General features: G+C 42.2%; 1 protein-coding gene across 6 annotated transcripts in view; it reads right to left on the bottom strand.

Moving 5' to 3' along the window:
• The window catches only part of TARBP1 (TAR (HIV-1) RNA binding protein 1), a 76,655-nt gene that overhangs the window by 29,183 nt on the left and 24,733 nt on the right, over positions 1-22,739 (bottom strand). For 5 of the 6 annotated variants that reach the window (XR_007132459.1, XR_007132457.1, XR_007132458.1 and 2 more), the window contains 6 exons: positions 22,372-22,513; positions 16,158-16,257; positions 14,766-14,938; positions 5,252-5,376; positions 2,862-3,023; positions 202-389 (listed from right to left, as the gene is read on the bottom strand). Coding sequence is in view for 3 of the 6 variants with exons in the window: in XM_047762726.1 (XP_047618682.1) it covers positions 202-389; positions 2,862-3,023; positions 5,252-5,376; positions 14,766-14,938; positions 16,158-16,257; positions 22,372-22,513 (890 nt within the window). In the remaining 3 variants the exon portion in view is untranslated. The remainder of the gene's footprint in view (positions 1-201; positions 390-2,861; positions 3,024-5,251; positions 5,377-14,765; positions 14,939-16,157; positions 16,258-22,371; positions 22,514-22,739) is intronic. The other variant, XM_047762727.1, reaches the window with a different exon arrangement.

Raw genomic sequence — 22,739 nt, 5'->3', positions numbered from 1 at the left:
ATTCCGTGAAAACAAAAAGCAGAGAAGTTAATGGGTTTCCAGGAGCAGAGATGGCGAACGTGGTAAGATAGTATCATCCTAGACGCAGCTCAGCTCTAAGCTTCCTCTGAGTGAGGATGGGCAATCACTCACTATCTCATGACTGAAACATGAGCACAAAGATGCCTTCCTGTGCACGCTACACTCCAGGGGTGAACGCACCTGCCGTCCTCCTCCGTGAGGGGCTTCTGCAGCGTCTGGTTGAGCTGAAGGGAGGAGAGGAACCTTTCCATGGGGCCTGCATCCAGGGAGTCCGGCTGCAGCTCTGACTTCTGGTCGATGGCCTCGCAGACCTTGGCCAAGGTAGCCATGCTGACGGCTCTTTGAATCTGTGTGCCCAGCGTCGGCTCCTGAGGGGAACCAGGCCGATCTTTTATTTAATGTAAGCAAATCCTAACCAGCAAGGACCTGCACATCTACAGGAATCTCATGCCCTCCCTTCCCTTTTCCTGCTGCTACTGAACATCACAGGAAAGAAGAGGAAATCCAATCCCCGTCATGCAGTTTTACCATTTCTGTGCGGATCGGTGGCAAACAAACTTCAAGTGGCAATAAAAATTCAGACTAACAGACAATCTGGATGCATCGCTCCCAGGGGTGAGCCTTGCTTTAACTGTTTGGCTGAAGTGAACTAAAAAAAAAAGACTCCTGGCATGTACACAAGTAACCCCTTCAGCCAGCTGGGTGCTGCCTTCACAGAGGTGATGGAGCAGCTAAGAGCTGGACTCAGGAACCATAGGGCCCAGGTCTGAATACTGACTCTGCACTTGCCACCAGGTGACTGTGGACAGCCCCACGCCTTAGTTTTACTCATCTGTAAAATAGGGACAGGACTAGAATCTACTTCAAAGGATTACTTTAAGATTAAGAAAATGGGTTACTTCCCGTGAAGCACCTGAAACTCTACACGTAGGAGCACAGAGGAAGGAAACCATGGCAGCCTGGCTTTGTACTCACAGAGAGAAAAATCAGTAACCTCTAACCAAGAAGCTGAGTGTACAGGCAAGAACCCACACAGGGCAACAGCTTCCCCAGTTCAGGCAAGAACCCAGACAGGGCCACCAGGAACATCTCCACAGAACATTTCACCATGCCTTGCCTCACCACCCCCAAGTAAACCGAGTACCTCTAAGGATAAATTTCCCTTAGCAACACTGCCAACATGGGAGATAATACACGGAGGGTTACTTTTGAGCTCGTATGGTCTCTATTAACCTTAATGGATTTCAGTGAATTACTAAAGAAAACAAGCCAATCCTGAAGAATTACTGTGGTTTTGATAGGGATGGCATAGACACAGGTAGCTGTAGAAGTCCCGATAAAGGACCATATTTAAAGAGGGAAACTTAGGGGACACTGGGAGATCTCTGTGAGTAAACAAATTGCTCAAGAAAGCCATCAGCACAAGGCAGGTTTGCTTCTTTAGTGGAGCCTTGAGAATTGCCTCAGGTCGGTGGGGGGGGGGGGGATGGGATGGGATGAGGCCTGAAATCAGATGCAGACCAAGGGCAGGAGTTGGAGGACCACCCTTCTGAGGATCTGAATACACACCTTAGGGGATACTAAGGAGGAGCTACTACTCCCAGAAGGGAAGAGGCGGGCCTTTCCAACCCCCACTCCCCTTGGATGATAAAACTGTAGCCCACCGATCCTCGGTCCTCAGGGCAGAACCTCCTTGCCTGCCCGCTTGCATCTCTCACGAGAATCCTTTCCTAATGAATCTGTTTCTTGCCTATCACTTTGTCTCTGGCTGAATTCCTTCTGTGCGGAGGCATAAAGAACCTGAACCTCAGTAAGTCCAGACATTGGGTGAGTGAAAACGTGGGGTCAAGTCCCAATCTGGGTTTAGGTTCAGGCCCTTAATACTGTCCGATTCAGTTCGGTTCATGATTCTGGTCTACATTCAAAACTCACAGGGTCCTTCCCCAACACTAATACACTAATATACAGTAGAGAGGATGCTGAAGTCTTAATCAGGCCTCCTTATAATTTTATTTTAGGAAATTTCTTGAAAACTACTTTGAAAATTAGATGACGATGATATTATTACTTTGGCAGGACTCACAACCAGGGTCTAACTCCAAAGCCCACGCTCATAGCCACTATGTCTTATTTTAGCATGTTTAAGAAATGCCTCTGGGTACCAAAAACTAGTGGAGAAGACATATACACATACATTATTTCAAAAACAGTAAGCTGGAAATAAACACAAAAATGGAGGCTTAAGGAGCGACAGGTAAATGAAGGAAAGAATGAGACCCTGGTCCAAGAAGGCCTTTAAGAGAAAATGTAGTTTGAGTTGGACGTAAAGGATGGACCAAATCCTGCCAAGGGTCCCTGGAGGGCAGGACATTCTCAGTGGAGGACCAGGAACGAGAGGAAGGACGGGCATGTGCCTCTGAGCCGTGAAACTCCAGGGGGTGGCCTGGAGCAACTGCAGTGGGAAGGAAGGGGCTGGCTGTGGAAAGCCGGGCATGACAGTGAGGTAGGAAGCTGAGGATGGAGGGCTCTGCAAGCAGACTGGGTGAATCTGAACACCTTCACATGCCCCTTACTGCTACCTGGGCCAAGGACCTAGTGGACATCCCCTATCCATATCTAAATGATTTTAAGACTGAAGTTACCACACCTTTTGTTACATACCTAAGATCATAATAGGAGTGCCAATGCTCATCAAATATTATGAGCAAAGGCTTATCATTTTCCAAATTAAATTTCAGTAGATGCTTTTTATGATATCAAACTATTGTCTAATAGTCAAGGATGTATTCCATGTATGCTTTGTTCAACGTAACCAAAAGCCTTGAAGCAAAGAGGATTACCTGTCCACTTCCCATCTCCTGAAGATGCCGGATGGATGCATTTATCAAAGGAGAAATAACTCTCCAAATAGGGTTACCTCTTTTCCACCCAATCTTCAAATGGAGATTTATAAGCTCAGTTAATACCATCAGGTATAAATGGCAACGATCCAGATCTGAAACCTAAGAGAAACAATACAACACCTAATGAGCAGGGTCCACGACTTTCACAAAACCAAGAGAGTTCAGACAAGAAATAATTATTTTATTTCAAAGTAATGAGGAGTTCTTGTTTTGGCACAGCAGAAACGAATCCGACTAGGAACCATGAGGTTGTGAGTACGATCCCTGGGCTTGCTTAGTGGGTTAAGGATCCAGCATTGCTATTAGCTGTGGTCAAAAATGCGGCTCGGATCCCACGTTGCTGTGGCTCTGGTGTAGGCTGGCGGCAACAGCTCCGATTAGACCCCTAGTCTGGGAACCTCCATATGTCTCGGGTGTGGCCCAGAAGGACAGAAAATACAAAAAAAAATTTTTTTTTTAATTAAATAATAAAAGTAACAAAAGATGACACTGAAGAGAGGAAAAGTTGTGGGCATGATGGCCAGAGAGATGGAAACGACAGGAGAGGATGATGTCATCAGCGCTAGCATTTCAGGAGGGAAGTGTCAGCAGTGCCAAGAAAACATGGTCCAGGTGTAGACAAAGATCACGGACAGTTTCAGAGTGACCCATTTCCGAATGGAGCGGAGGATTACAAATGAGCTCACGAGGAGGAGGAGCAGGAATTGAGAGGGTTCCTGTAAAATGAGGGGCCCGAGGCTGTTCAATGCTCAGGACAAAAATCCCGGAGGAAAGGAGAGGGTGAAAATACAGTAAAAAGAGAGGCTGATCAATGTGCGAAATCGCTGAGATGGAAGAAAAGGAACTCCAGTCTGCCTTCCTCTGCCATAACCCGGGAGCAGGGAGGACGACTAGGGCCTACGGGACAGACGGCTGACAGTCTGGAGGAAGGCACTCTGCCTGGTGCTGCTGTTTCCCCGTGAAGTGAGGGGAGCCACAGCCGTGCACCATGAGGGGGACGGTTCATCTCTCGCTATCTCGTCATAGCCTCGTGTTGGTACCTGGAAATCAGCCATGGAAACTGGCAAATGCTACAAATCAGGGCTCTGTCCCCCTGAGAGCCTGTTAGACACTGACCATCATGCTGCTAAGGGGAGGGAAAGTGGGGAAACAGATTTTCATTAAACTCTATTAAGCTACCAAATAAATGTACTTAATTGGAAATTCTAATACCTATTATATTAAAGAGTAAATTTTTCAAAATAATTTTAAACTATCATACACTCCATTTACTTTTTAAAATCTTTGCCTCTAAAAGAAAAAATTCCCATCAGTCTTTCCCTTTTTAAAGCTATTTTTAGCTTCAAATTTCAAACAAACAAAAACACTTAAGTTATATAATGTGTACATGAAAGTCCACTATACTTCTTTTGGGTATGTCTGAAAATTTCCATAACAAAAAGGTAAAGTAATACTAAAAGTGATAAAGTGATATTGGAACAAAACAAGAAAAGTTCCTTCTGTATTAATGCCTTTTTGGAAATGTAGGTGGAGCAAAACTGCTATTAACAACTGTTTTTTGTTTTTTGGGGTTTTTTTTGCCTTTTCCCACAGCATATGGCGGTTCCCAGGCTAGGGGTCCAATCAGAGCTACAGCTGCTGGCCTACGCCACAGCCACAGCAGTGCCAGATCCAAGCCGTGTCTGAGACCTACACCACAGTTCACAGCAACGCCAGATCCTCAACCCACTAAGCGAGGCCAGGGATTGAACCCACAATCCCATGGTTCCTAGTCGGGTTCGTTTCTGCTGAGCCATGATGAGAACTCCTATCCCTAGAGATTTCAACACGCCCCCCAAAAAAATGAAGGATAATAGGCATTTCTATAAAATTGGCATTTTCAAAATATTCTTGAAGAAAAGGAAAAAAAAAACCATTAATTTTTCCAGTGTCCTAGAAAGAACAAACTGTGTGGAGAGCAGAGACAGGGACAACAGCTACCTTCACAGAGGGTCCCCTTTACTTCAGACCAATGGTCCCAACTCTCATTGCACTGAACACAGTAAATACTTCAAATATGTTACACCATTTGAAGGCGAAGCCCTAGGAAGCAGAGGTACTACCTCCACTTTATGGCTGAAGAAACTGAGAATCAGAAAAGCTGCAGAACTTTCCCAAGGTCACGCTTATGACAGATCAAACTAGTACCAGTGATGTTTGTTCTGCTAAGGTCACTTAGCGAGAAACTATCACATTCATTTTCTTTTCAACTTAATACAGGGCCTGCCAGTCAGGAATCATTCAAACAGTGAGGAATATACTGAAAAGTTACTCTAATAAATACTTACACTACTTAGTTCATTCATGGTAAGTCTTCTGAGAATAAATTCAGAAATGCTCTCTGTAGTGGACATAACAAAGTTTTGAAGAAGAGTCGACACCTCATCTGTATGGGGAAAAAAAGACTGTGCAACTAAAATGATAGAAAAAGGTTATTTAGTACAAAGTACACCAGATATTCTAGTAAAAGTTCAACTATGTTAAGCATATGCATAAATCACCAAAAAAATGAATTCTAATAATGTAATGGTCATTAATACTATGGGGAAATCTATAATTAATTTTAAAAATCATTTAGGAGTTTCAGCTGTGGATAAGATGGAACAGAGACACACCCTTTCTCACTGAATCCAGCTATAAACCGAGATAGAGAATTTCCAACAGTCACCTGAAGACTCTGAAAGGCAAAGAGCAGGAGAAGGACTGAGAGAGAGGCTACCCTGAACAGCAGCAAGTTGACTCTGGTCCTGCAGGCCGGCCCCAGATGGAGGAGCAGTCAGGAAAGTGAGTGGTAGGATGGGCCCCAGCTCTCTGGCCAGGGAATGAAAAGAGGATCCTGGAGAACCAGCCTGTGAGTACCTAGGAGATTTCAGAGAGGGAAAATGGCCCCAGCAAGTGGTTTACGAGGTGCTGGGCTCATCCTTGGGCTGCTGGGCCTGGATATAATACCACGCAGCACAGCTAAGACTTTTAGAACTGAACCGACACCCGTGCAGCTCCTAGACCAGCCACTGGGTGGAACACATAGGTTGCAGGTCAGACAGGGTGGCGAAGGGCTTGAAAACAAAAGTGACAGCAGAACCAGCATGCACAGAAGCTGGGGTACCAGGAACTGAGCCCTAAACCAAGCCAGGCTGACTGTCTGCTACACTGTCCACAGGACCTAAATAAAATCCAGAGTCTCATAACACAATATTCAACATATCTAGGATACCATCCAATAAACTGGGTATAGGAAGCATGAGGAATTCCTAGCTCATGTGGATTAGAAAAATTTACAAATGATGACACAAGGTGATGGTGATGTTAGAATAATCTGATAAAGACTTTAAAAGAGCTATTAAAAAGTGCTTCAGGAGTTCCTGCTGTAGTGCAGTGGGTTAAGACTGACTGCAGCGGCTGGGGTCACTGCAGAGGCTCGGGTTTAATCCCCAGCCTGATACAGTGGGTTAAAGGATCCAGTATTGCTGCAGCTGTACTGTAGGTTGCAATGCAGCTCAGATCCGATCCCTGGCCTGGAAACTTCCATATGCCATGGGTATGGCCATTAAAAAAAAAAAAAAAAAAAGCTTCAAAAATCAATCAACGCATACTTTGAAATAAATGGAAAAACAGAAAGTCAGCAAACAGAAAATATACACAAAAACAAAAAAAAAATTTATAATTGAATGTATAACAACTGAAAAATTTAAAACTCACTGGATGGGATTAATAACAGAAAGGAGATGGAAGAGAAAAGAATCAGTGAATCTGCAAACAGATCAATAAAATATGCAATCTGATGAGCTATGGATTGGGGAAAAGTATTTGTAAATCACATATCCAACAAAGGACTTGTATCCAGAACACATAACAAACCCTCATTAATTACATACATTTCATACAAGTCTGGAAACCAAAGACTCAATTTATTTATTTATTTATTTATTTTTGTATTTTTGCAATTTTCTTGGGCCGCTCTCACGGCATATGGAGGTTCCCAGGCTAGGGGTCGAATCGGAGCTGCAGCCACCAGCCTACGCCAGAGCCACAGCAACACTGGATCCGAGCCGCGTCTGCAACCTACACCACAGCTCACGGCAACGGCAACGCCGGATCGTTAACCCACTGAGCAAGGCCAGGGATCGAACCCGCAACCTCATGGTTCCTAGTCGGGTTCGTTAACCACTGCGCCACGACGGGAACTCCAAAGACTCAATTTAAAAGTAGGCAAAAGATTTGAAAAGGTACTTCATAAAATGCTATATCTATCTCTCTCAGATATATTTTTTAAAAATGATGACTGCATTAGAAAAAAAAAGTAAAGCATTACTTTTAAAAGTTCCTGTTACTTATTATATAGGAAACAACACTATATGGTCTCTGAAGTGTCTTGGGGATGAGTCACTGGCCAATTCAAGAAGCCACAAGCAGATGGCTGGAAAGCAAAGCTTTTCAGGTGCTAAAAAAGAACTAATACCAATGAACATGGTAAGAACAGAATATTTCCCTCTTCTATCATCTCTGCCTTTTCTTTCTTCTCAACTCACATCTGAAACTTACACGGATAGCATAAAGAAATATCTCCTTTCCACAGATACAGCCAAACCTTTTATTTTAATCAAAAGTTAATTTGAGATTACAAGGGAAAGCTTAGGGTTTGAAGAAGAGAGAACAAAGTGACATGAAGAAAAAGTCGATACTGTTAATGTTTCCAATATTATCATCACTACTACCCCATGGTGTTTCCTAGCAATCACCACAGTACAGAAGACCCTCTTTCACTCAAAACCCCTGTCCACTGTCACATCTCTAAATTTAACAGTCCATATGACTGTACACGAACTGTGTGCAAAGGCTCAGCAAAGGTTCAGAAGGTGTTTAGGGGTTTGTTTCCTATTCTGTACCTCATATAACTGATAGTGGTAACCTGAACTCCCCAAAATGATGTCTGTATTGGTCAAAAAGCTACTCAGGGAGTTTCCTTGTGGCTCAGTGGTTAACGAACCGGACTAGGAACAATGAGGATTCGGGTTGAATCCCTGGCCTTGCTCAGTGGGTTAAGGATCCGGCATTGCCATGAGCTGTGGTGTAGGTCGCAGATGCGGCTTGGATCCCGCGTTGCTGTGGCTGTGGTGTAGGCTGGCAGCTGTAGCTCTGACTGGACCCCCTAGCCTGGGAACCTCCATATGCTGCGGGTACAACCCTAAAAAGCAAAAAAAAAGAAAAACAACAACAACAACAACAAAAAAAAAAACCTACTCAATCAAAATCACCATGAGATATCACTTCATAACCCATTAGGATGGTTATTATTGAAACGAAAAGCAAAAGCTAAGTGTGTCAGCAAGCCCATGGAGAAACTAGAGCCCTGTGCACTGCTGACTAAACTGTTAAAACAGTACAGCTGCTATGGAAAACAGTGCTATGGAAAACAGATGGTTCCTCAAAAAACTAAACAGAATTACCGTATGATCCAGCAATTCCACTTCTGGGCATATATCCCAAAGACCTGAAAGCAAGGACTTGAATAGATATTTGTATGCCAATGTTCACAGCAGCATTATTTGCACAGCCAAAAAATGGAAACAACCCAAGTGTACTTCAACAGATAAATGGATAAACAAAATATGGCATACACATACAACGAACTATTACTCAGCCTTACGAGGGAATGACTTTCTTTTTTTCTTTTTTTTAGGGCCACACCTGTGGCATATGGAAATTCCCAGGCTAGGGGTTCAATCCTATGCCATGGCCACAGCAACTGGGGATCCGAGCTGTATCTGCGACCTGAACCACAGCTCAGGGAAACATCAGATTCTTAACCCACTGAGCAAGGCCAGGGATGGAACCCTCATCCTCATGGACCCTAGTCAGGTTCATTAACCACTGGGCCATGAAGGGAACTCCTGGGAATGATGTTCTGATACAGGCTACAACAAGGATGAAGCTTTTGAAGACACTGTGTTAAGTGAAATAAGCTTGACATAAAAGGACAAATATTGCATGATTCCATTTCGAAGAGTCAAATTTTTAGAGGTAGAAAGTAGAATGGTGGATGCCAGAGTCTGGGGAGGAAAGGGGTGAGAGGGGTCACTGTCTAGCAGGTACAGATTTTCATTTTGGGGGGATGAAAATCTTCTGGAGACGGATGGTAGGGATGGTTATGAATTATGAATATACTTAGTGTCATTAACTGTACACTTAAAAATGGCTTAAGTGTAAATTTCATTATGTGTATTTTACCACGATTTTTTTTTAAGCTACCTCAAGAAGAACAGTTCACATAGAAGAGATCAAAGCCAGAAAACTAAAGCAACTCAGGAAAAAAGGGACACTCCTAGAAAATGATGGTATGAACTATGGTTACAAATTCAGCAAGTAGTAAGACAGAAGTGTGATCAGGCAGTTACTCTCACTCACATAATCCAGGGTACAAAGGGGGGACAGTTACAATGTAACTAAAGTACATTTCCTCAAGTACACAAATAAACATTGTAGAGTTATTTCACTGGAACATCGTTTTACAAAAAGCCTTCCTTTATGTATATATGGATATATCAGAAGTCAGCTCACAGTCCCTGAATCAGATCTGACAGTACATACCACAGCCTGGGGCAAAACACAGCCCTGTGGGCTGTTTCCACTGCAAATTCACGATCACAGGCGTTAAGAGCATCCAGTGCCTCCCAGCAAGCCTACAATATTGCCCTATCCATTTCCCACCCTCTTCCCCAGGCAAAGGCACCCCAACTTCCTGCACCCCCTCCTCCATCCTCACTGCTTCGTCTTGCGCTTAAAAAAAAGAGAGAATAAACCAGGAAAAGAGCCTCTCTGGCCTCCTCTGCCTCCCCACCCACCTGTACCACTCCCTGTCAGGGCTCTGGGCTAAGGCCAGCCCGCTTAAGCCCTGGATCCTAGGCAACTTCCCCTCCCTCTAGACACCAGCAGGCAAACACCAGCCCCGCATCCCCCACCTTCAAATTCTCCCTCCCGGATCATCTTCACTAGCACATAAACACTGCTATTTTCTCCATCTTAAGGAAATAAAACTTCTCTCATCTCACCATAAACTGCCCCATTTCTCTGCTCACCTATTCACAAGACCCCCTGAAAGAGCTCTTTATACTCAACAGCTCCGTTTCTCTCCATGAGCTGCACCTCACCGTCCCAAATTGTTCCCATCCATGTCATCACTCCATGTGGCTAAAACCAATGGTCAATCCTCAGTCTTTTTTTCTAGTTCGGCAGCAGCATTTGATGCAGTTATCACTCCTTCCTTCTGGAGACACGTTCTTCGCTAGTTTCCTGGATATCATATTCTCCTGGTTTTTCTCTCCTCTTGCTACAGTAAATTCCCAAGTATCCATCCTGTGCTGGTTCCTCTTCATCTCCTCAACCTCCCGACACTGGTGTCCCCCAGTGCTTGGACCTCTTCTCCATCTATACCCACTCCCTCAGTGTTCTTATCTGGTCTCCTGGCTTTAAATACATGTGTATGCTAATGACTCCCAAATTTACATCTCTGACCCAGACTTCTCCCTGAATTCCAAAGCCAAATCCCATCTCAACAATTCCACTATGACAGCAAAAAGGTATCTCACACTTCAACCATCCAAAAACGGAACTTCTTATCTTTACTCCACAACCTTCTCTAAAGCCAGTCTTTCTAATCTCAGGAAAAGGCAACTCCAACTGCTTTGGAGTTTATTGACTGATTGATCCTCACAGCCTACATCCAACCCATCAGCAAGTCCTGTTGGCACAACCGAGATCTTAACAAGACTCCCTGCATCCAGGGCAGTACCTGGTGTAAGCCTAGTGACTCGTCCTGGCTCTTGCCCTTGACCGTCTATGCTGTATTCTCAACACTACAGCAAGGTGAGTTTTTAAACCCTGGGTCAGATCTCATCACCCCTCAGCTCAAAAACCCTCTCATAAAAGCCAGTCCTTAACATGGTCCACGGAGGCTTTCAGAACAGTCACCACCCCCCTTTACCTCTCAAAGCTCCTGTCTTGTTGCCCTACCTATCTTGTCATCTGCTCCCTGGACAGGCTGCCTGCACTCCCCGCTCCCTCCACTCTTGGAGGTCTTTGCTTGAATGGGACTCTCACAGTGAGGCCTTCCCCCCAACCCAACTGAACCTGAGCGCTGGACCTCCAGGCCCCAGCAGGCCCTGCCCACTTGCGGTTTTTCTTCCCCCTCACACTGCCATATGCTTTATGGAGTTTCTGTTCACCATCCTTCTTCCCACCCCACCCCAGTCCCCACGATAAAGCGTAATCCTGACAAGAGCAGGGACTTTTCTCTCCTTTTCCGGGGCTGCGTGCTGCGTTCAGGAGGTACTGGGCGTTTAGAAGACAATCAACAGCCGGGCTGCACGAATGAGTTCTCCTACACAGGTCAAAGGTTGACCATAGTCTCCCTCCACCAAGACTCTCACAACTTCGGAGCTCCCCAGTGTTGCAGCAGGCTAAGGACCTGGTGTTGTCATTGCTGTGGCTCAGGCTCAGGTCACTGCTATAGCGAGGGTTCAATCCCTGGCCCGGGAAATCCCACATGCTGTGGGTAAGGCCAAAAAAAAAAAGGATTGTCATGTCTTCGAAACTTGAACATCAGCTCAGTAATTGCCACAGGTTTTTTTGGTTTTGGTTTTGGGTTTTATTTTTATCTTTATTTTTTTGTCCTTTTGCCTTTTCTAGGGCTGCTCCCACAGCATATGGAGGTTCCCAGGCTAGGGGTCGAATCGGAGCTGTAGCCGCCAGCCTACATCACAGCCACAGCAACGCCAGATCCGAGATGCGTCTGTGACCTACACCACAGCTCACGGCAATGCAAGATCGTTAACCCACTGAGAAAGGCCAGGGATTGAACCCACAACCTCATGGTTCCTAGTCAGATTCGTTGACCACTGAGCCACGACAGGAACTCCTGGTTTTGGTTTTTAAATATGGCATATGGAGGAGAGGAAAAAGCATCTAAGCACATACTCTCCACACCTAGTTTCTTCACTTCTTTTCTCCCCACATGTTATTCTAGCTTTAATAGATTAAAAAGAAAATAGAAGGAAAAAATGATAAAACACAGGAAAAGAACGAAGAGAGGTCAAAGAGGGAAACCAGTCATTTGTACTCTCTCAGGAAGACGGGGAATGACAGAATGAAGAAGCTGGCTGACACGTACATGGGGATTTATCACAGTGTCTCTAATTTTTTTGTATATTTAGGGATTTCCATAATAAAACACTGACAATTTTAGAAAATGCTTAAACACAGTAAATCTAGGTTGTCCAAAGCAGCAGCACACTGCCTGACCTCCGTCTCACCTGCTCACACATGTACACAGTCATGCCTGGGAGCTGGGGAGGCTGTTTCCAGGACCCCTCCCCCCAGTACTAAAATCCAAGGACACCCAAGTCCTTCATATAAAATGGTGCAGTCCTTGTATATCACCTACACATCTCCCCCATAGGCTTAAAATCATCTCTGGAATACTTATAATACCTAATACAATGTATATACTATACAAATAGTTATAAATACAAAGTAAATAATTGCTGGTGCACAGCAAATTCAAGTTTTGCTTTTTTGGGAACTTTCTGGAATTCCAACCCCCCCGCCAAAATATTCTCAGCCTATGGCTGGTTGAATTCATAGATACAGAAGGCCCACTGTACCTAGTTATTTCTGACCCTGCCACTGTGTGTTCGTTGACCTTCGTACTAATTGGTTCCTAGATTATTTACTCATTAATAAAATGGAAATAACTATTTTCTTCTGCCCCCATCGAAGAAATCCTTTCAAGATTTAACTGTATTTAAAGTTAATGGTTTACCAGTTATCTGAAAGTCAATGACTATCCAAGTTAAACAGGAATTTCTTTGGCTCTTACTTGTAGTGTAGGAGAGATGCAGGAGGAGCAATGGGGACTCTTATTCTGCAGGTGCGGACATAAAAGGTGTACACAGCTACTTAGCAGGACAATTTTGCATATCTTAAAAGCTGAGTATGCACATACCCTAAGAACCAGTCATTTTGGTCCTGGGAATACATACACTGGAAAGACACACACAGGTCTGGAGGAGACGTGCAGACAAGTGTTGAAGGCAGCACCTCACATGGTAATAAAGAATAAACTACATGCAATCCAATGTCCACCAACAGGAGATATCATAACTGTGGTGCCATTGTACAATGGAAGATAACACAGCAGGGAAATAAAGAGGTATAAGGAAGGACATGGCTAGATCCAAGAAACATGCTAAGTGGAAAAAGTTATAGAGCACTTCTTACAGGAAAGTAACATTTCTATAAAGCTCAAAAGCAGGAAATTAGATAGTATATTGTTGAGGAATATACCTATTTATGAGGTAAAACCATTTTTTAAGTGCATGGAAGTGATAGAGATAAAAGTCAAAATAAGAAGGCAAAAGGCAGGGGTTGAGGAGGAACAGGTAAGCTCATTCTTCAGTTGTGTGGTACATTCACAGGTATTTAATTATTTTTGCACCACAGTTTACATACAACCATCACATAGTCCTGTGTGTATCAAACATCACAACCATTTTCCAAAAGGAATCCGTGACCAGTCTGCACCTGAACGCACTGAGTCTGGTACTTTCAACAATCAAGACAAGTCAAATGAACCCAAATTTATGCCCTTAACGAAGTTAAAAGTCTTATAAAACCTACTGTTATGTTGATGACACGCGGTTCTGCTCTCATCATCAAAAATATCAGACCATGGAAACTAGCTTTTGAGTGTTTCATAAGTCTGTGTTAGAGTCCAGCCTTCTAATAGCATCCTGAGGTCTCACTTAAAACCAGTGCTTCTCCAGCATAGTCTTTTCTAAATAGAAAATTTCTAAAATTCCAAATGCAACTGATCAGAAAGATTGGGAATCAGGCTTACCCATCAGTAGTCTCACCTCTGATGCCCGTGGGTTTTCAACTACTGTTTGATATAAACCTTAGTTTAACGTGTGAAGAAAGAGCTCAATGCTTCTACCTATTACCACTGTACTCCCTGGAAGAAGTATTTTTCTTTTCTTCTCTTCTTTTTCTTTTTTTGGCCACAATCGCAGCATGTAGAAGTTCCCAGGCCAGGGACTGAACACTGAATTGACACCACAGTGGTAAGCAGAGCCACAGCAGTGACAATGCCCGAGTCCTTACTCCTAGACCAGGGAACTCCTCAAGTATTTTCTACTTGAAGGTGCTTCCTTAAAAACAAGAATTATGGAATCCCCATTGTGGCTCAGCTGGCTAAGAATCCAACTAATATCCATGAGGATGAGGGTTCAATCCCTGGCCTCACTCAGTAAGTTAAGGATCTGGCATTGCTGTGAGATGAGGCATAAGGTGCAGCTGCAGCTCGGACTCAACCCCTAGCCTGGGAACGTCTATATGTTGCAGATGTGGCCCCTACAGAGAAAAAAAAAAAATTGTAACATGACTGCTATTCTGATGCATTAGCTTACTTTCTGTAACATCTAGCATAATGGCAATTCGAAGTAGATCTTGCTTAAGACAATACACAAAATAATGAACATTTTCAACAGTCTGGAAATTAAAGGGCATGCATAAATTTTTTGAAAAAAGCAAATGAAATTGCATTCTAAAATCAATGGTGACCCACAAACGTGAACACTAAAACGTCAGCTCCATGAGGGCATCTCGCTCCTTCACCTCTTGTATCCCCAGTACCACCAGGAGACACTCAGTAAATACATGCTGAAGTTAAGAGTTCAGGAATTTCCTCTCATTCTGAGTACCAACCACATACCAAGCAAAACACCAACAGAAACTATTGATCCTCACCATCTTGGGTACCGGAACCTTTCAACAAGCAAGTGTGCAGTAACTTCAACAGCAACTGCAGGCATCTGTCAGTTTTCAGCAAAGGCATGTAGGCATTGGTACCAAACTTCACAAGGGCATCCAGAAGAGGATCTAAGAATATCCTTAATACATTCTGTGTTCTCCGCTTTTCACTAGACATTAAAAGACATGCCCAAATCAAGCATTTCAAAAGCATACAGCAATTACTGCCCACCTACAGTTTGTGGAATTGGTTAGCTAAGATTCCACTAGACAGCATTACTCTTGTGGATGACCCCACCACCTGGAACCTACCAGGATGGACCGTTGCGTCTGTGCTTTCTCAGCGAGAGGGTGACTCACTGGAGAAGACAGCACGGGCAACATCTGTCCTCAACTCTAGGCACGAGTAGGAAGGAAATCCTACACCCAATTTACTTGCCAATAAAAGTGCTGAGACCATGCTTCCGTATTTCAAAAAAACAAAAGCCCAACATATGCTAGTCAAGGAAATGAGACATGTTAACAACAACAAAAAAAAAAATTAAAAAATTAAAGAGCTGTGAAAAACTGTTATAATCAACTATAGTACTAAAACTGTCTAGAACAGAGATTTGATGTTAATCAAATTAACTGCATTATCACGCAAATACACTACCTAATAAAGCTGCTTTTTGCAACAATTATAATCTGGTGACCATCTGCACACATTTCTCAAAATATAAATGAGACTGTATTACTTTTATTACCTTTTCAAATATTACACATTTTACAAAGAAGGGTAAAAATCCAGTAAATGTCTTCACCTAATTTTATGCTAGGATCTTACAACCCATTCTTCTAATATTATTATATAAAACCAGTGATTTGTGTATAGAATTGGGTTTGTTTTTGTTTTTGTTTTTGTTTTTTTTTGTCTTTTTGCCTTCTTTAGGGCCACTCCTGCAGCATATGGAGGTTCCCAGGCTAGAGGTCGAATCGGAGCTGTAGCCACCAGCCTACGCCAGAGCCACAGCAACGGAGGATCCGAGCCACGTCTGCGACCTACACCACAGCTCATGGCAACCCTGGATCCTTAACCCACTGAGCAAGGCCAGGGACCGAACCCGCAACCTCATGGTTCCTAGTCGCATTTGTTAACCACTGAGCCATGACAGGAACTCCGAGGGGTTTTTTTTAACCTTCTCTACTTTAAATGTCTAATCCTATTAATTTATTGTTAATTTTAAACATTTTTTTAGTATACTACCAATGTTCTAGCTACTTCCTTTAATACACTGTTATCAATTCCATACCAATCATTGAAATGTCTGAATGTATACCATAGTCCTGATCAGCTTTTTTTTCAAAAAAAAAAAAAAAAGCTTTTTTTTCAAGTTTAGAAACACTTACCTATATTGACTCTTCATTCCTTCCACATCTACGGCCAGCAAGACCATCATAGCAACAAGCTTGGCTTCGAACCAGTCAGGCATACAGCAGTTTTCACCTCCTTAAATAACAATAGTTAAGGGTTGCAAAGCATTAACAAAATCCTTCCAAGCTGATGTTTCAAAAATAAAACAGCTAAATGATTACGTTATCAATATTCGATTAGAGGAATACAGGTGAGCTTAAATAAAGTAGAACACCCTATAGTATAGCTAGCTCACTGTTACACATTAAAATATGAACACAGTACATCTCTGCAGGCCAATTGCATGCCATGCACTGGCATCAGTACTGCAGATATCATGGTTCCCGTGCTCATGAAAAGTTATGGTGCAGTTGCGAAAAGCCTGCATCCAAGAATATACAGAGAAGTGGCACTGGTGGTACAGTGGTGAGCATAGCTACCTTCCAAGAATATACAGAGGAATGTAAAATGATAGTTGCAATGAGTGCTCTAAATGGTGCAAGCAGAGTCCACTGGGAAGGACAAAGTCATCCTGAAGAAAGGACACCTGGGTTGGGTATATACCTGGGAAAGAAAGAGCCAGGGGAAGGGAAACAAGACCTTTCCAGGCAAAAGGAAGAGCATGACAGCCCTCCAGGAGAGAGCATGCTGGGATACAGGGTGAAAGAGAGTACCAAGATGAGGCTGTAGAAAGAGGTCAGGAGACTATGGACTTTGCAGGCATGTAATGGATTCCTATGTTTACCCCCAAAGGCAAGAGGGGGGCAGTAAAGGTCAAAGTGAAAGTGTACAAGAATCTGTAAGATCCTAGTTTGTATTTTAAAAAGAGGAGTTCCCACTATGGTGCAGTGGGTTAAGGATCTGGCATTGCCACAGCTGCTGTGTAGGTTGCAGCTGTGGCTCAGATTTGATCCCTGACCTGGGAACTGTGTGTGTGTGTGTGTGTGTGTGTGTGTGTGTGTGTGTGTGTCTTTTTTGTCTTTTCTAGGGCCGCACCTGCGGCATATGGAGGTTCCCAGGCTAGGGGTCTAATTGGAGCTGCAGCCGTTGGCCTACGCCACAGCCACAACAACACCAGATCCGAGCAGTGTCTGCAACCTACACCACAGCTCATGGCAACTCCAGACCCTTAACCCACTGAGCAGGCCAGGGATCGAACCCGCAACCTCATGGTTCCTAGTCAGATTCATTAACCACTAAGCCACGATGGGAACTCCCAGGCCTGGGAACCTTCATACATCACCAGTGTGGCTGAAAAAAAAAAAAATAAGATTTCCCTGGGTACAATGTGGAAAAGAGACTGCAGGAGAGGCAAGAGTAGATGCAAAGTGACCAGTTAAAAGGCAATTCTGGCATCTCAGGTGAGAAGTGAGAGTCCCCCAAAATGTAACCAGAAAGGGGATGGAATGGATACAGACACAAAGGCTGTGGCATCTCAGACCTGTGTTTGAACCTCAGTCCTACTGCTTATTAGCTATGGGACCCTGGGACTCTGTCCTCACAGAAAGTTTAGGTCATCTTCTATGAAATCAAACTAAATAAACCTATAACTTTCTTCAGAGTTTTTATAAAAATTAAATAACATATGCAAAGTTCCTAGAACAACTTTTGGAAGAAACAACTTGGTTAACTCATAAAATTATTATTTTCCTATCCTTGAAAGCCAATTAAAGTAAAACTAAATCACGAATAGAATTCTTTTTCATTCTATCATAAGAGTATACTCTTCATCTCAGCTCCCAAGAAAAATTTAGTTAAGGGATCTAGTTTTCCAGCCCAGTGGTTCAGATACTAAAAACATATTTTAAAATATTCTGGAGTTCCCATCATGGCTCAGTGGTTAACAAACTCGACTAGCATCCATGAAGACCTGGGTTGGATCCCTGGCCTTGCTCAGTGGGTTAAGGATCCAGCACTGCCGTGAGCTGTGGTGTAGGTGGCAGACACGACTTGGATCCCACATTGCTGTGGCTGTGGTGTAGGCTGGTGTCTACAGCTCCGATTGGACCTCTAGCCTGGGAACCTCCATATGCCGTGAGTGCGGCCCTAAAAAGACCAAAAAAAAGAGGATATTCTAATATATTTTGATACAAATTTGTTAGAATAGTACAGAGGACAGACAATACTAAAAACATACTTGCATGGAAAATAACTTGGTTTTAAAGATGCAACAAAAGGATAAACTTTATCATATATTATTCTTTAAAATGTTATAAATACCATTTTATTATCAGTAAAAAATATGTATTCTTTAGAAAATGTAAATGTTGGGCTCTCCAAAATAATTTAGTAGGTTAAATGTATAAATGTTTATAAAGGTGGATTGTTGAAACTTGTTCTCTGAAACATTTTTACTCACACGGATGCTTTATATTCCATATTCACATATAAATACTCATCTATTAATGAAGACTAAAATGAAATCAGATGCCAACACACTTTTCAGTTCCCTGTATATCTGAGCAATCAGATACCTTCTGACCTCACTAGAGGTGGGGCGGAGGTGCTATCTGAGAATGAAATGTTTCCAACCACGAGGGCACTTAAGCCTCTCAGCCACTTACATGCCACCGAGCTGGAAGCCTCTGGGTGTAAACAGTACACATATTGGTATGGACAGCACATGTGCTGGGGCATCCAAGCGGCTAACCAGCAAGTTCTCACTTTCCTCCAGCCAAGCACCAGTAGCTGAGTTCTAGCAGCACATACCTTTGTTGAAGTCATAACAATTTTTCACCTTGGATACTGAGAGTGAACGTTCTCAGTCAGAAGTTTAGTGGGTTTTTAATGATTTCTGATTTCAAGGAAAGCCACAGGACCAGCCTGATGACAACAGAGTGCTTTTCCTGTCCAGTGGAGGACTCACTCTCACAGTGATTTTTGCTGTAGGTTGCTTCCTGAGTCCTCCACTACCATACCAAGGAAATCATGCTACGGAGCCGTGGTTTGCAAACCTCAGCATCTGTTAGAGTCCCTCAGAGGGCTTGTCAAAACACAGAAGGTAAGTCCCAACCCGGAGTTTCTGATTCAACAGGTGTGCGACAGAATTTAAGAATTTGCATTTCTAAAAGATTTCCAGGTCATGCTGATGTTGCTGGTCTGGAAACCATTCTCTGAGAACCCCTGGCAGAGAATTCTTTATATATTCTGCCTATTCTCTCACTGAGGCTAAAAAAAGTGTAGGCCACAATAGTTTTAAAGAAATGAAGTATTACTGGCTATCTTTTAATCATCTTAATGCATTTTAACCCTGAATTATCAGCCAAATCTTATGACACAAATTCTAGAACTGAGTATAATTTTAGAAAATGCAAACTAATCCATAGGGTCAAGAAGCACATCAGGGTTGTCTGGGAACGGGAGAGGGACAGTAGAAATGGGAAGTAAGGATTACAAAGAGGCGTGAAAACACCTTGGGAGTGATGGATATGTTCATTACTTGTGATGCTGATGGTTTCCTGAGCACACAGAGGTTAACGCCATGACACCATACAATCTAAATATGTGCAATTGAATGTATGGCAATCATACCTCAATAAAGCTGTTTTCCACATTTGTTGTGCAGCGACATTACACATACTACACCTTGGGATTATTCTGTCTCTTCAAGTACCTTGGTTATTACATTTTTTAAGTAGGCAAATTATTCAACTACAAAATCTTTACATAAAATATCCTCTCTGATGGACTAAGTATGAATTTGTTCAAACATATTTCACTCTTTGGTTGATCTTAACCTTTCCAAGTTCTGACAAGCTGTTACTACTATTTCCAAAGTATGTCTCACTTTCTCTAATTTAGAAAGCCTGCTATGAAAGCTTCCCAACAGTTTTGCTTTTTTATGATACTGGTTTTATGGGGTTTTCATTGTTGCTTTTTGTTATATACCATATATATGATATGGTATATAATATATATATCTATATATATTATATATATCATATGATATCATATATATATCTACCTAACACATATCCATCCTGCTCTCTTAACCATTCCAACCTGGGCTCCATGCTATATAGACAGGCAGACAAAGATGGACGCCAGCCTACTTTCAATTCCCTGGACACAAGTTCATCCAAGCTTTGTGAGATACTCCTCCCTACTTTCCTTCTTAATTTCTACTTACACATCAGGTGTTACCTCATCTGGTGACCTCTCCTGACCCCCACCAGTCTACCTGCTCTGGATCAGTACCATTTACCTAGTTTCCCCATCTCAGTGCTTGCATCTTTCAAGGCATTGCACTAAGGTCATCTGCTTACTTATCCACTCCCTTGCTGCATTATGCTCTCTCTGAGGGGAGGGGATACATCTTTCATCTCTGTAACTCCAAAGTCTGGCACTCAGAAAATACTTGATATACGTTTGCTGAATAAGAGGGTAAAATCTATCTGTAATGACCATGTCAGACCGAAAGAAAAAAGCTATTTGAGATATAGAACCTAATTAAAAACTTTTGAGCTGATGAGTCTTTACAGAAAAACAAATTTGATCTTTGTTTTTTAATGTACCCACAGCATGTGGAAGTTTCCGGGTCAGGGATCGAACCTGAACCAAAGCAGTGACCTGAGCCTCAGCAGTGATAACACCAGATCCTTAACCTGTTAGGTCACCAGGGAACTCCCAAATTAAATATTACATATAGTTTATGCTCAAAAACTAAAGCTAAAAATGTTTTCTAATAATGATTTTATTAAATTGTTCTGAAAACTGCCCAATAATTGATAACTAAAATTTTATAAAGGTACTTAGCCAAGGGTATGGAGTCAAACAAAAATATTACACACAAACGCCTCCTTTGACTTGAGATCAGTTTTTTAAAAACTTATATGACCATATTATATTAAACAGTATCCTTCAAGTCTTATAAATGTTAGGTGAGAAACTTTAAAAATCTTATTTTATCCAATTTTGAATTATTTAATCAGATCTGATGCTGTTATACACTTTCTTTCTTTCTTTTTTTTTTTTTTTGGTCTTTTGTCCTCTTAGGGCCGCACCTGCAGTATGCAGAGGTTCCCAGACTAGGGGATGAATTGGAGCTGTTGCTGCCAGCCTACGCCACAGCCACAGCAATGCCAGATCCAAGCCTCAGCTGTGACCCATATCACAGCTCAAGGCAACGCCAAATCCCCAACCCACTGAGTGAGGTCAGGGATCAAACTCGCAACTCCTTGGTTTCCAGTTGGATTCATTTCCGCTGCACCAAAACGGGAACGCCTATACTTTGAATTATAAGACAAGTTCTGTAGATATTTTAGGGAGTTTAATCTGTGCTAACTCTAATAAGGACTGAAATGTATTTATTTTTATGGGCCTAACAAAAGAATCTTCCCAGCAATAGTACAGAAAATTTACTAGACAACAGAGAGAATAAAACACAAAAGAAAAATGCTCTAAGAAGGACAAACATATAAACTCATGTATTGTGGAATGACAATTAACCAATCATTTAAGACCTATTTCATGATCAGATTAAAGAAACCAAGAAATGAAAATGACAGTCTGAGACAAAGCTAGGAAATTTAAGACATGTTAAATGCAAAGAGGCAATTTACCTAAATAATCACTAATAGCTTTAATAATGAGGAAGCATTAGAGATGTAAAAAGAATGCTAATTAATGAAACTGCTGATAGTTCTTCCTTCACACAGACTTACACATTTCCCCAGAGAGGATGCCAAATTGATCTTTGCTAAGTATCTGGTAACAAAAAACTAATAAAACCATCCTTTCAACCAGAATTTTTCTCTAAAAGTACTTTTCATAATCAGTTCACACTAAATGTAACAAACATTTACGAACATTTTGCTTGCTTTGAAAACAAACAAAAGATGAAGAGATTTATCTACAAATATTTCCACTACGGACGCTCCAAAACACATCTCCAAGATCTAGCCGACAAAGATTCAGTATTGCAGAATTAGATTATGAATTTATTTATGTTCAATTCCTACTCAGGCAGCTTAACTCATTTCTTAAAATAGTTAAAACAGCTTAAAATCTCAAATCCTAGAACAGATAAAGAACAAGTGAGGAAGCAGTTTTACATGCTGGTTAGTCACATTATTTGGCTGAAATACAGGTTTGACATGAGTAAAACAGCACACCTTTGGTTAAGCCTGTATCTCAATCTGAAAAACTAGTATAAAGTTCTTCAGAGAGGTTTTGGTTACATTAATCCAGAAAAAATGATTTCAGACTTACTTTCCCAGGCAGGCGACTTAATATATTCATGGATGAGGTTCTTTACATAAGCATTTAAAGAGGATGTCTCAGCAAGCCCAACGGAGCTACTAGGTGAGTTTCGCCTAAAACAGCTCTCATGAACACACAGCCAATCACAGAGCTAGAAAAGAAAACAGTTAGCACTTATTGTAAAAGCCTAACTCAACAGAGGGTTTCTAATTTCCCTGAGCCAATTTCCTTTCTTCTACAATAAACTGAATTTAAGTGACTGAACACAACAAAGTAACAGAACGCCCATTGTCATGATTGAGTTCCACAGTGCAGACAACAAAAAATGTTTATATGCATGGATGTGCGTATATATACGTACATGTGCGTATATGTTT

Source organism: Phacochoerus africanus, chromosome 15 (genome assembly GCF_016906955.1).
Source record: "Phacochoerus africanus isolate WHEZ1 chromosome 15, ROS_Pafr_v1, whole genome shotgun sequence".
Taxonomy (NCBI): Eukaryota; Metazoa; Chordata; class Mammalia; order Artiodactyla; family Suidae; genus Phacochoerus; species Phacochoerus africanus.
The sequence above is the reverse complement of the archived record's forward strand: the minus strand, read 5'-3'. Positions and strand labels throughout refer to the sequence as shown.